The sequence below is a fragment of the Trachymyrmex septentrionalis genome, unplaced genomic scaffold (genome assembly GCF_001594115.1).
Source record: "Trachymyrmex septentrionalis isolate Tsep2-gDNA-1 unplaced genomic scaffold, Tsep1.0 scaffold7, whole genome shotgun sequence".
NCBI lineage: Eukaryota > Metazoa > Arthropoda > Insecta > Hymenoptera > Formicidae > Trachymyrmex > Trachymyrmex septentrionalis.
The window spans coordinates 3,782,649-3,796,242 of NW_017305884.1; the positions used below are offsets into that span (position 1 = coordinate 3,782,649).

The 13,594-nt window shown below is 37.7% G+C and overlaps 1 protein-coding gene across 1 annotated transcript in view; it reads right to left on the reverse strand.

Moving 5' to 3' along the window:
• Positions 1-69: 69 nt before the first annotated feature.
• The window catches only part of LOC108753412 (inhibin beta chain), a 28,962-nt gene continuing 15,437 nt past the window's right edge, over positions 70-13,594 (reverse strand). Inside the window, exons 3-6 of the mRNA XM_018494952.1 lie at positions 3,468-3,688; positions 2,442-2,670; positions 1,542-1,719; positions 70-1,043 (exon numbers count right to left, since the gene is read on the reverse strand). Coding sequence (XP_018350454.1) covers positions 803-1,043; positions 1,542-1,719; positions 2,442-2,670; positions 3,468-3,688 — 869 coding nt within the window. The 3' untranslated portion in view covers positions 70-802. The remainder of the gene's footprint in view (positions 1,044-1,541; positions 1,720-2,441; positions 2,671-3,467; positions 3,689-13,594) is intronic.

Sequence of the window (13,594 nt, forward strand, 5' to 3'; positions counted from 1 at the left end):
TATATATATATATATATATATATATATGTATAATCGTAAAAGTCACGTCTTTTACTTTCAATCGTTTTAATTATTCTCTCGTTCTCACTCACTCGCTTTCTTTCTCTTATTCTCTCATTCTCATCGCGCAACTAATAAAGAAAGACTAAGCTCTTGGGTAAGAATACCGACTCTGAATACTTTTTCGCATATCTCCTCTCTCTGCCTTTTACGATCACGTACAAATAAACCGGAGAGTATAGATAAATATATTATATATATATATGCGTATTGTAAACGACGCTTTGAAATCGAGACGCCTCTTGTCTCTTTTCTTCTCTTTTTTTTTTACAAATTACCAACCGGTAAGGTCTACTCTACGTATTCGACCGTTCTATATTTTGTATATATATATAGAAAGGCCAATTTTTACTTTATCACCCCACGCGAATCGCGCTCGAAACGCAATCGCATTGACGTGGCGTATAATCTAGCAAAATTACCTAGTTCTTTTGACTATCTTTGCATACCAGTCTACCCTCGGGTGTTTTCAGGAAACCACCCTCGCGCGGACCACCGTTCGAGCGCCGCGCGCTTAAATATTCGCACAGTGCTCGATCGACTTCCGGTTCACCGGTTTCTCATTTCTAATACGAGACAATTCTCGCGGAATTCGGACGGTTTCTGAACCGATTTGTCGGACCGAGTCCGGGCTCGCGTTTACGATTCCGCGATCATTCCTTTGTCTTTTTTTTTTTTAAACACAAGGCAGAAGCACGACGATCTTTTTCGACCGTGCTCTTTCGTTTCCCTGTCGCATTTTTTAAGGGCAACCGCACTCGTCCACGACCATCTTCGGCAGGTCTCTTTTGATTATGTTCGAGTCCGGGCCGTAGTAGATGAGCGACATGGGTGAGAACTTGAGAGGCGCACAGCATGGTTGCATGCCGGCCAGCCGGTCCATCTTCCGGTATTCCTCAATCACATGGGTGTAATAGTTGAGAAACGTGTCCGGCGTTCTGTGACCAGCCGCGCAGTCTCCTCTGCAGTAATTGGCGTAGTATCTGTCAGGGAGATCCATATTAGCGTACCAGTAATGATACTCGTATATTGCGTTAATTTTCAATCTAGAATGTTTTTTTTTTTTTTTTGAGAGAGAGAAATTATATCAGTTGATATAATATATTATTACCGGCATTAGGACTGATATACTGTATGCATTATGAATTGAGATTAGATAATTTATATACTAAAAAAAATACTAAATTTTAATAAATATTCGTTTGTATAATTCTAAGTATAAATATTTATTAAATTTAAACATATATTTACTCGATACCAAAACTATTATCTTTTTTATTTAAACACACATTTACTGTATGTATTAAGTAAATGTTTACTCAGTACTATTCAAAGAAATATGCATTAAGATTTAGTATAATTTTTGTCAGTGCAGATATTTGTCAAATTTAAATTTGAATACTTAATCGTAAGTAGTTGTTGTAATTATGAATAAGCGAGTAATTATATAGGAATTATTTTATGCTGTTCGTATTACTTACCCCTGAGGAGCGATAATCCAATCGTCCCACCCAAGCTGAGAGAAGCTGACGTAGAACCTCTGCTTGCAGCATTGACCTTTTATCGCGCCGCTGCACTCGATCGCTCGTCTTCTAACGCGCTTCGCGGCCGCTGGATCTGTACGCACGACTAGAAACGGTCTATCCGGATCGTGATCGCCTGAAAGGAAATACTTTTTAATTACAACATGCTTCCATATGAGACCGAAGTATAATGTTACAAGTAATTGTAAAATATTATTCGATCCACCTCAGACCAGTAATATTTTTCGACAACACGATCGATCGGAATGCTTCAATCTTCTCAAATGAAACAATTAAATCTCGTAATTATCTATAATAAAACTAATTGATGTCGAAAGAGCTATATATAGTTAAAGTCGAAATTGTTATTTTTATACAGATTGAAAAAAATATTTGAAATCTTAGCTGCTTGTTAATATCACCTTGCAAATTTGGAAATCATTAAAGAAGAGCGTATCCGGTATGTTGTAATAAAATGAAAATCATTACAGTAAAAAAATTAATGTTATAATAATAATAATTGATAAAATTTTCGTGCTAGTTTTCAAAATGACATTCAGTATTCGAACACATATATAGACATATAGATCGATTAGAACAGAGGTCGGTAAACTTTTTCTGTAAATAGCTATATAGTAGATATTTTAAATTTTACGACTTAAAAAGATGTTATATAGATACTTATATAAACAAGAGAAAACAAATTTCCTCATATTTTTTATTATACGCAAAATTCAAAATATATAAAAAATTGCGTCTGTCATACAAAAATAGGCGACTTTGCTGATTCCTAAGTTAGATAAATGAATTGACCGCGAATATTTGTCAAATTTTTCGAAATTTTCGTCAGGAAATTACCTTTCGAATTTAGGGACGACTCGATCACGTGCGGCGAATGCCCATCGAAGGTCGATACGTGGACATGCGAGCCGCACCCGCTGCAGTCGACGAGCAACGTCAGTTTATCTTTCGAGTAGTTCGTCGTGTACCATCTGCTGACGACCTTCGTCACGTCGAATTTCTGCCAGCCGAGCTGGCCGACGTTCACAACAAGAGATGTCACCATCTCTAGGTGTTGCCCGAGTTCCTGTAGATTGAATCATTCATTTAAGAAAAAGAAAATTTTGTTCTAACATAACACACACACACACACACACACACACAATATTATAAGGCATTATGATACTTTTGTGTGTCTTAAGAGATAAGGAGTAATATATTTTTTCGAAATAATTAATACGATTGCAAGAAATATTTCGGTTAGATATATTTTTTAATTTCTTTTTTAATTATGCTGCGATTAATTAAAAGAGTTGAAGGATCAAGAGAGCGTATTGAAATCTTGTTATTAAAGATTTGCATGATTTCGCAAGAATAACTGATTCACACAATTATTTCGAGCGAACCCATAGACGCGAACTCAATATATATATATATATTGCAAAAAAAACAATACAATTATATGAAAAAAATAATTTTGCAGAAATATCTAAAGATTTGAAGATATAGATCTAAAAATTTTATTGGATCAAAATAATTATGTAGAATTTTCAAGCATGATGAGTGAAACTATAAAAATTTTTGACATTCTTTAGCAATCATCTTGAACGTCTTACTTTGATGGTCCAGCAAAATTATTTTCAGATTATTATGTATATTTAGTTAATGTTTGATACCTCGACAAAATTCGTTCTTTTCATGTAAGAAGAATAAAAACTAGATACATACATGTGTTTGATACGAGATGAAACAGAATAGCACACACAAAATTATAGCGCTTATTTCTTATTTATATTATTTAAAACAAAGATTTTTATAAAATAATGTTCTCTTCATGAAATAATGTTTCATTTGAATTATCGATCAGAGGAATGGATTATATACCTTGCCTCGGAGATGCGTCGTATTACCGCAGTGCACTCTGAATACCCAGAGAGTGATATTTCTTTGGTTTATCTGACTGTGACGATGATGCTGATAGTGATGGGCATGCTTGAGCTCAACTCTTGCCCACAAGGTGGCCCTTTTGATTCTCAGAGGTTCCAATGCCGGTTCGCCACTCGACATCGGAAATTCCAGCAATGGCTGGCCATTCAACGTGTGCCCTGTAATAGAAAAAATATTTTAATTTTTTTAGGAAGATTAAATACAAAATTAAATAAAATTAAGGGCTCGCTTTAAATAATCATAATTTGCATAATTCTATTTTGATATTCTAATTCAAGAAATTGATTATTTTTAAAATGTCGACGAGACTAAACGTTTTGACTGATGGGAAAAATATTAAAGATCCAGCCATTTATATATTTTCAATAAATTGGTAAATATCGTATATTTTTATTTGAATAAATTTTAGCAATAGACACGAATCGTAAAGACAGAGCGGGCAATTAGTATTCATGAGAAGAAAGAATCTCGAAAATGAAGCGTTAATTATATGCATCATGTGCAACATAATGTGTGCAATTGCTAATTTCCGGCGTGTTCACGATAAAAATGTCGCGTCCGCATGAATAGGTTTTTCCAGACTTCGTTTTTTTTCTTTCTCCCTTTTACGATGTACTAGAAATTACGCGCCGGACTTCATTCATATACAGGGTGTCTTATAATTCTTCAAGCTTAAATTTATGATAGATTCCCTGTTGACATCTCGTCGAAAAAAAAAATTAACGCGGAACAAGTTAGTATTTCTCAAGTGTTTTACATCAAATATCTTAGTGATCAAAATTTAAATTAAAATTTTAACAAATTGACTTAAATGTTCTAATTGTTCAATTGCGTATTATTATTTAATCAAATAGTGTTCTAGTATATTCTATTATTCAATTATCGATTCTCTCAAAAGTCGACTACCTCTGTCGGAACGCGACCAAAGAACACAACTTCACTTGTGGTACCAAAAACCACCACCGCCTTGATGTTTCAATCAAGAGAAAGTCCACTCCTAAATTGAGCTTAGAAGAATCTAATCATTGTAATTAAACTTCGCACTTCCCGCAGCCACCCTTTATATATGTACGCGCATACGTATATAGATACACACTGAAACGCGCGACACACGTACACGTGCTGCGTTCAACGCTCGTTCATTCGAAAGCATCGCTCCTCGTCTCTCTTCTCCCACTTCTTCGTGGGGGGTGTACGTATACACCTGCTTGAGTCTGTGTGGCGCGCGTAGAGTGAAAGCAGGGCGGCTTCATCCTTTAACGGTTTGGTGAGTCACGGACCGGGGTGGTTCGGGGTAGGGATAAGCACAGGGTGTCTGCCGCCCGTCTGCCTTTTGCCTTTCACCGCGCACCCCTTCGTCGTAACCCTCTATCGCCGCCACCACCACCACCACCACCGCCGCCGCCACCACCGCCGCCACCACCACCATCACCAACCACCACCACCACCACCCACCCGCACCCTCGACTCCGCAGTCAACTAGCCGCGTAACGCTGCGCGCGCTACGACGGCCGATATACACGCGATTATATCGCCGCTCGTTGTCTTTCCGATTGTAATGACTTGTAATGACCAGTAACGTCACGCGAAAATTTGCGGCATTCCATGGGGATGATTCGTAACGATTTGCCAAGGCACGAGATAATCGTTTGCGATAAAGTTTCAGAAAGATACACTGCGATTTACAACATCTCGAACATTTCGCAGAGAATTTTTCCTTGCTTGCGATATGTATATCACATATGTGATATTTTTCTCTCTATTGTAGACTTTGACGAATATTCTTCAATCTTCTAACTTTGGAATGTTTCAATTAGATACATGTATAATATACACGTGAATATCTCGGAAGGTCTTTTGATAAACTACGAGTTATTGCATGAAAAGCATATAAAATTGCGAGAGCAGATTTAAGAATTAAATTGAAGAGAAAGGAAATATTGCAAAAAACTGACATACATAGATTGTAAGAAAAATTAATTTTATTCGATGATCTAACTTTTCGTTTAATGATTGGATTATTTTAGGGATAGAAGATATTTAAAAAGGCAAAATACGTGAATAAAAGCTCATAATATCGCAGACGATTCTAGAAAAGCAGATAAGGAAGGTTTCAATCGATTTTGCGAAATTCAGGGAGAGCACAATGGAACAATTTCGTAACGTTCTCGTCCTTCGCGAAAGCACCACGCCCGAACATATTCGACTCGATCTTCCTTTAGAAGATGGAATCGGGAGCAATGTAATTTTTTTATGATAAAATTGCTACAGATAACTATACACGATAATTGAATTTCGGGAATATTCAGAAATACATTTTTCTCTAAATTAAATTAAATTGAATCCTATCTATTTAATCAAATTGAACTGAACAATTTGATCTTGTCAATTTAATTATTTTATTTTATATTTTATTTTATTTTATTTATTATTGATTTAAACATTTTATAAATATTCTATTTTTCAAAAATTTATCAAAAATATAAATACGATATCTTATTGCAGATGCGAAGCTATTTTCTTCTTTTTTTACGGAAAGAACAGTTTTATTCTTAAAAAATTGACAATTTTTAAATAATTTTCTTAAACCGTCAGAATAATTATGTTATAGAATGCTCAAAACTTTTTGCAGTATTGTTTATTGTGCTTGAGCGTCCTATATAATAATTTTGATAATCCAACAAAATTTAAAAAAATTAAAAAGTTATTTAAAAAATGTATCTCTGTATTTTCAAAATTATTATTAATGTTTTTGCATACGCTGAAAAAATATATATTACATTTATATCTTATAATAATAAATTTTTTTTAAATATTTATAAATAAACATTTACTTATAATAAATATTTACTCGATGAAAAAAATGATAATTAAATTAAATTATCTTGTATCAAACAAATATTTGTTAACATTCGATAAATATTTACTTGCAAATATTCAAAGAAATATTTGTTTTATTTAATTAAGATATATAGTAATTTCTTTTCGATGTAGTAATACATTTGCATTGATGTACACGGTTTAATGTTTGTTAATGTTCCACATTATGAATTAAACGCGTCTAAACAGAGGAACAGGATAACGTTTTTGTCTCATGATTTAGCGAGAGGAGATTGAGGCGGATATGCGGATATGGAGGAAAAAGCGCGATATAAAACGCGGCTCCAGAATGCTCCACGTCCTTGGCACATGATCGACAACAAGAGTAATAAGGATTTTTAGTGGTGGAATATACTTGTAGCACAATCCCTCACAAGACACCGAAATTATGCGTTGGCATCTCTCCTTAGCGCACTGGATATCCCGAAAGTCGTTGATTTTCCTCTGATTGTATCCGGATTGAGAGACATAACGCTTTACATAAGAATTAGAGTCGAAAGTAGCTTCATGAATTTTATAAGGACCAAATTGTTGTATCATCTTTTTGTATCACGTTCCCACAAAATTACAACACTCGTGTAACCGTGGATTCATTTCTCGTTCTTCATAATTCTTTCTCTCTATATCTTCCTCTCGTTTACAGCGGTCAAGTGTTGTGTACGTTTAAGTCGTAAAAATTGAATATCTGCGTTACTCCGGACAGATGCGTTCTTGTGAAAATCGCCATGCTTGTTGGTTTAAATAAAACGTTCGAAATTTCGAATTAAACAGGTCGCTTATAGTCACTTATTCTTCGAGATTCGACATCTCGGTATGATTTACTCTGTCTCGACTTTTCGCTCTGCATAAAGAATCTCGTATCTTCCGCACGATCTCCTACTGGGCTCTCTCTTTTGGGCCTTCTCTCTCTCTCTCTCTCTCTCTCTCTCTCTCTCTCTCTCTTTCCCCTTCCCACCCTCTCTTTATTTTTCTCTTTCCCTCTCTCACCCTAGGTCGCGTGTTCTACATTTTCGTAGTTCGATTTTCTAACGGCCTCGCTCGAGTTTCGAGTGCGTCGTCTGTCGCACATTTCGAGGTCGGTACATCGGGTGGTACTTTTGCCCCCCGTGCGCCGCAATGCGACACCACCACGGGAATCTGCGCCCGGTTTCTCTCTTCTCTCACAGAAACGACGAGACTTTTTTTCCCCTATGACGAATACCATTCCGAATAAAATTCACACGAATGAATGGTCGACAATCGCCTGGCACTTTTTTGCACGCGCGTAATGCCAGAGCAGCAGAAGTGGCGCGGCTTCAGTAACCGACAGTTTTCCCGGATAGAAAATCGGGGTTGAAATATTTATTTATGCATTTACCTCGCAATTTCCAGCAATATTTTTGTAAACGATTGATTTTCGATGTAATTACCGCAAATCAGGTGATTTCAGAAATTATTTTCATAATCAAACTAGCGAGTATTGCTATCAAAATAAATTAATGACATAATAAATTGAATTAATAATATAATAAATGATTGCTTTTAGCAGAAAAAGCAACTTTGTAACTATTACGAGATTTTTTAATAAATACAATTAGTTTATTATATATTTAGATTCTAAAATGAGAAACTGAGGGCAAGATCAATCGCATCAAAGAACTTTACAACAATTGCAAAGCTGTTTTTTCTGCTGAACGCAGCCAATGTAAAAGATATCGCTCAAATATAGTGCTTCAAATTATAATGGCTTCAAATTATAATGGTGAGTAACGTTATCGAGCGAATCAATCTATTAGTGTGGCCAAGGTTCGAATGTTATAGGCCTTATATCACACCTATTGCGTCCTCGATGAGCAAAATTTTCTGAGAAACGCTCTAAGAATAATAAAAAAGAAATTCGTAGGAAATAGAACGGAATAAAAAATGCGAAAGAACTGCTTCGGGACTGCAAAATAATCAAAAATATCAAGGGATATCATGATAATAAATTGCATGATATAGATTTAATCGATCATTCCGACAACAAAATAAGTCCATAATTTTCGAGAATCCAGGGTAGTTAATGGAGTGTGTTGTAGACGTGTGAATACACAACGTACAGTGTGCGAAAACAACGCAGCTTTGTTGTGTGTAGCAAATTGTAGATGTTGCATTTGGAAAGATATTACATTGAACATTACACTCGGAAGCAATGATACTTCCGAGATAATGCGGTCTTTAGCGGGTCGTTACTATTCTCGACATAGAAGGACTCTCAGATCTAGCTGGCATGTTAGAATCGCAAATGCCTTAAGCGTCTCACTTGGCTTCGATAATGATTGGCAAGCTCCTCGTGACCTTGCGTCAGACATCTGCCGCGAGATAACTCGCGTCGTTCTACTTTTGAAATTTTCCCGACGGCGCTTTCTACCGAAATTGTCGCTTAAGAACTCTCGGTTCCGCGTTCTCTAATTTAATAGAAAGCTTTTTCATTGGAGGTACGAGCGACGTGGGAAAAAAAAAGGTCAGGGCTTTTCCGAGTTTAGACCGTTAGACAGTTCTAGATTCGTAGGTCCTAGATTCGCCCTGAAGACGCTGATATATCGTCCCGACGTCTTTCCGCGCTCCCTACACTTACAAGCGCACACAAAGAGACAATCCAAAACTCACCCCTGCTATTTGATAAATATGCTTTTTATGGAAATTAAATAGGATTGATTATAAGAAAAGTGAGGAAAGAAATATAAAGTTCGAGATTTACACACAAAAAAAAAAAGAAATAAATAGTTGAAAATAAATTTTCTTTTTATTATTAATAACAATTTATAATATAATAATTATTATTTTTATGAATTCAAAAACAATTTTTCTTTAGCAAACACTTAAAGGCATCGTTCATTATTTTAATTTCTAACATTATAATTCCCGAATATAAAATTTCTCTCAATTAGATTTATTCTCATCGATCTCATTCCTCATGGGTATTATAATTAATTATGAAATTCCTTGCGTTTTAATTATAAATATAAATTATCAAGAAGGAACAAATTTTATTATTTAGATATAATAAATACGTATTATTACATCTAATATAAATATATTGTTAATTACGAGCATGGTATGAGTATTGTAAATTGTTTCTACTTTAAATAATATTATTGGATCCGAAATGGGATAAAATGTTCACCATGCCTCTGCCTAACTTCATATTCTTTACATCAGCCACGACCGCGTGTAATCGGGGTTAGCGCGATCTCTCCCGGTGGCGGAGAATAAATTTCGCACACGCGCATGTCAGTAAGGCAAAGTAAGGTCTCTCCGTCGCCAAGTTGTCCGTTTGAAACGCGCTACGATATAGGATATCGAAGAAAAGGCGCGACGTGGCACCGAAGGAAATCGAGAAAACGTCGCGAAGGATCGAGAGTCGGGGGAGGGTGGTCGGGAAATGAGGATCGAGAAGTCGGAGGATGAGGAAAACGTTTGGGAAAAGAAAGCGACGTTGCCCTGGCAGTATCTACCCCGAGTTGGTAAAATCATCCCGCCAAGTGTACCTACGAAAGAAGTTACCGCAGTTAAATTAGGATTGGTTTTCATTGATTAAGGATAATGATTTCTGCACATTGAACGCGGCAAAACTTGCGGTGCGGCAGAAATTGACGCGAGAGCCAATCAGTTTATCGCCTTTCCATAAAAGCGAAAGAATGATTGGCTACTACGCTAACTTCTGCCGTGCGGCAAGCATTGCCGCGTTAGGTGTGTAGGAGCCATTGTTCTGCACCTGTTCTGTCTGACAATGAGACAGCCATAAAATTAGCTTGACTTAGACTAGGAATAAGGTAAAGGTAGATTTTGACGTCAAAATTAAAAAAACTGAATTAAAGTAATTCATGAAAAGAACAATTTTGCTGAAGTACCTAAAAATTTAACTAGATACAGATCTGAAAAAAATGTTGTCGGATCATCAAAATAATTATGTAAAAAATTCAAACGTGATGAGTAATGCTGCTGAAAAGTTTTGACATTCTAACCATCTTGAGTATTCTACATAATTATGTTGATTAACTCAACAAAATTACTTTTAGATCTAGATCTAGCTAAATTTTTTAACGTAACTGTTCTTTTCATGCAAAAGATCGCTGCTAAATGTGCAATATCATTGACAAATTTGAAAAAATTTGTCAATGGCAACAGCGAAAATAAAAAATTAATGATAAAATATGAAATATGGAGGAACTATGAATGTATACCACATAGCCACGTTCAATGAAAATAGTATTATATTAATCTCGTTAAAGATTTCATTAAACAACTTAAATTTATTTATGTGCTTGATAATTTTTAATATGCTTTAGAAAATGGCATGCATTAGAAAATGCATTTAAAAAATTAATGGGTCGTTGGGAAACGTTCAACAGAAAATTATAGGATAATGGCAAAGTTGCTTTCACCGCTGAAAGCAGCCAATGACTTACAAAGACGATTATTCAGGTTCTATTTGGACGATACGCGTGGCGATATCAAGGGCGGTTTGTTTCCGCCGTCGACACGCGAGTAGATCCCCGACGAAGCGTCGGAGACTATAATTCTTTCGCGGGAGAGAAATTGGGAGGAAAGGGCGGCAACGAAGACTATCCGAGGATCCGGTCGAATGTAAGCGGCAGCTTACATAGTTTGTCACTGACAACTCGCCGACGAACGAGATTTTGGTCCGTCCTTGGACGGAGTCGGGACGGAGAGATCGTCGGAGATAGGATGAGCCTCGAGGGATAAACACGAAACTCCCCGCTTCGAAGGCCGGGGAAATAGCGAGAGAAAGCAGTGATTTCTAAGACAATTCGCGGCCGTCTCGATGTATCGAGACGCGGAGACGAGAGGAGAGATCGCACATCCTGTCGTACGAATCGGCATCGTTGCGAGGATCGCGGCTGGATGAATAAATGAAGAAGCACCACCGAGCAAATCCTACTTCGCCGTTTCCCAAATGAGTCGGTCCCGCAAAAACTGCTGAGACGACTTGAAGCCAGACAGCGAAACGGAGACGACGGCGCGGTGGTCGGAGATAACGGCGAGGCTTCGAGAAGAATTTTCTTTCGCGTACTTTCATCATCCTGGTACCGAATCTTCGCAAGGACAAATGGTGTAACAATGGTCCCCCGAGATAGTGGTTTCAAAAGTTCTAATACACAATGTGTCCCCCGTACCTACTTCGTTTTATCTGCAAACTTGTGAGCCGATCTCGAATCGATTCTTGGCTGAAATTTCGCAACCCCAACAACCAACTCTGGCTTATAAAAGAAAAGTTTAAAGGAAAGTTTAAAGGAAATTTTTTACTTTTTAATTAGATATTTATTTAGTTATGTGACGATAAGAAAATTTGACAATTACAACGATAATTAAATCAAATGTTGTTGAAAAAATACGTCATCAAATCAAATTCGACAACCTTTGAATTATAAAAGAATAAAAACTTACAAGTACCTTTTTATTTTTAGTTAGGTATTTAACGTTGAAAAAATTTGATAATTAAAGTCAAACGTTGTTCAGTAAATATATCGTTAAATTGAATTTAATTGCGATTGGTTGAAGAGCAAATAATTATTTCGGACGGACTCTATAGGCTTTGAAAACGATCGCTCGATGGAACGAACATCGGATCGATTGTTGGAACAGAGGAAACGAATTCGCATGGACCAGCAAAGTGCATTAGACTAGATCAGTGCGGTAGGAAGTGGAAGTTTGGCTCGAGGTAAGAGCGATCCGCGCGCGGAAAGAGAGCGGAAGGGGGATTACAACTGTTACCAAGAACGAGAACGAACAAGACAAGGGGGACGGGGGGGGAGTTGTAACAGGAAGCGAGGAGATTGCGGCTTGAGATTGATGAAGAGACGAGGAGAATGCGATTTTTAAGCATCGCTTAAATCGGGGCGCCCTTAAAGGCGGGATATAATTCCGCGGGTCTCCGGGGAGTGAAGTCATGCGGAAACGGAAGGAAATTCTCGCAGTTAGGGTGCCGCGTAAGAGAGTGATTATTAGGGCGGAAAGCCGGAAGTTCGTGAGGTTTCTCCTACGCGAGGCGGTTCTTCGGAACGCTTCAAAGTTAAGGCCTCGAAGTACGAGATAAGTTATCCTGGCGATGTGCGGTAAAATGTTACATCAACCGACGACGTATATACGAAAACGGTTGCGTGCGCATGATTAGTGCGAGTCCGGTAATTATTGTCGAAAGCGGAATATAGAAAGGGGATTCGATCGAACTGATGTCTGCGTCGCCGCGGACAATGACGAAGAAAACGCACGGTGCACACTACGACATTCGTCGATAAAAAGTTTAAAATAATACCGTGTTCTCTCTCTCTCTCTCTCTCTCTCTCTCTCTCTCTCTCTCTCTCTCTCTCTATACACACGCACGCATCCGGATGGTTAAAAATGCATACATCCTACACGCAAAGACCATCCGGTATCGTCACTAGATAAGAAGTCCAACCTGAGCAAGACCAGTGCGAATTTAATTACAGCGCGACATGTCACTGACGTGTTCCAGACATAGTACCACGTATACAAGCGCGATACTTGACTCGAATCGTGACGGGCTCAGGCGATTGACCGTAATACGACCAGTCAAATAAGAGGGTCAGATATAGCCAGTTAGTAACCCTGATCCAGATCTATCGCCACGTGGTCGCTCGCAGCTACGTATCCGCTGTTTAAAGCACGTGTGACGTATTCGCGCGATCGTACGTACGCGGCAATGCGTATCCCCTCGAATCTCACGATTTGACTTTTCTCGCCATCTCGATCAAGCCGTCGTCGGCCCGACTCGATCGAGCGACAATTTCATCGCATGCCATTCCTCGTTAAAGGAAAAGTGCGACGATGTCCGTCGTCGCTTTGGGTGTGGCTGGTGCGGTTCACGCTGGAATTGCGACCTATGCGACCGAGCTGTCTGATCTGCGCGTAGAGAAGGAGCGAGTAGAAACGATCGAACAAGGTCAGACGTTCTCTAGTTTTGAAATTATGCGACCGTCTCAATTTTCTCGGAGTTGCAATTGTTACAATTTGTACTAAACTTAAACGGAGCAGCAGCTGTCAAAGAGAACGACGTAGAGCGAAGGTTCTTTCTTTTTTTTTTCTTTTTTTTTCCTTTTTTTTTTAAGTCACGCAATGTTAGACTGTTAAACGTTATCGCGCTCGTAAAGCATTAATAGTGACGCCTTATAAGGTGATAC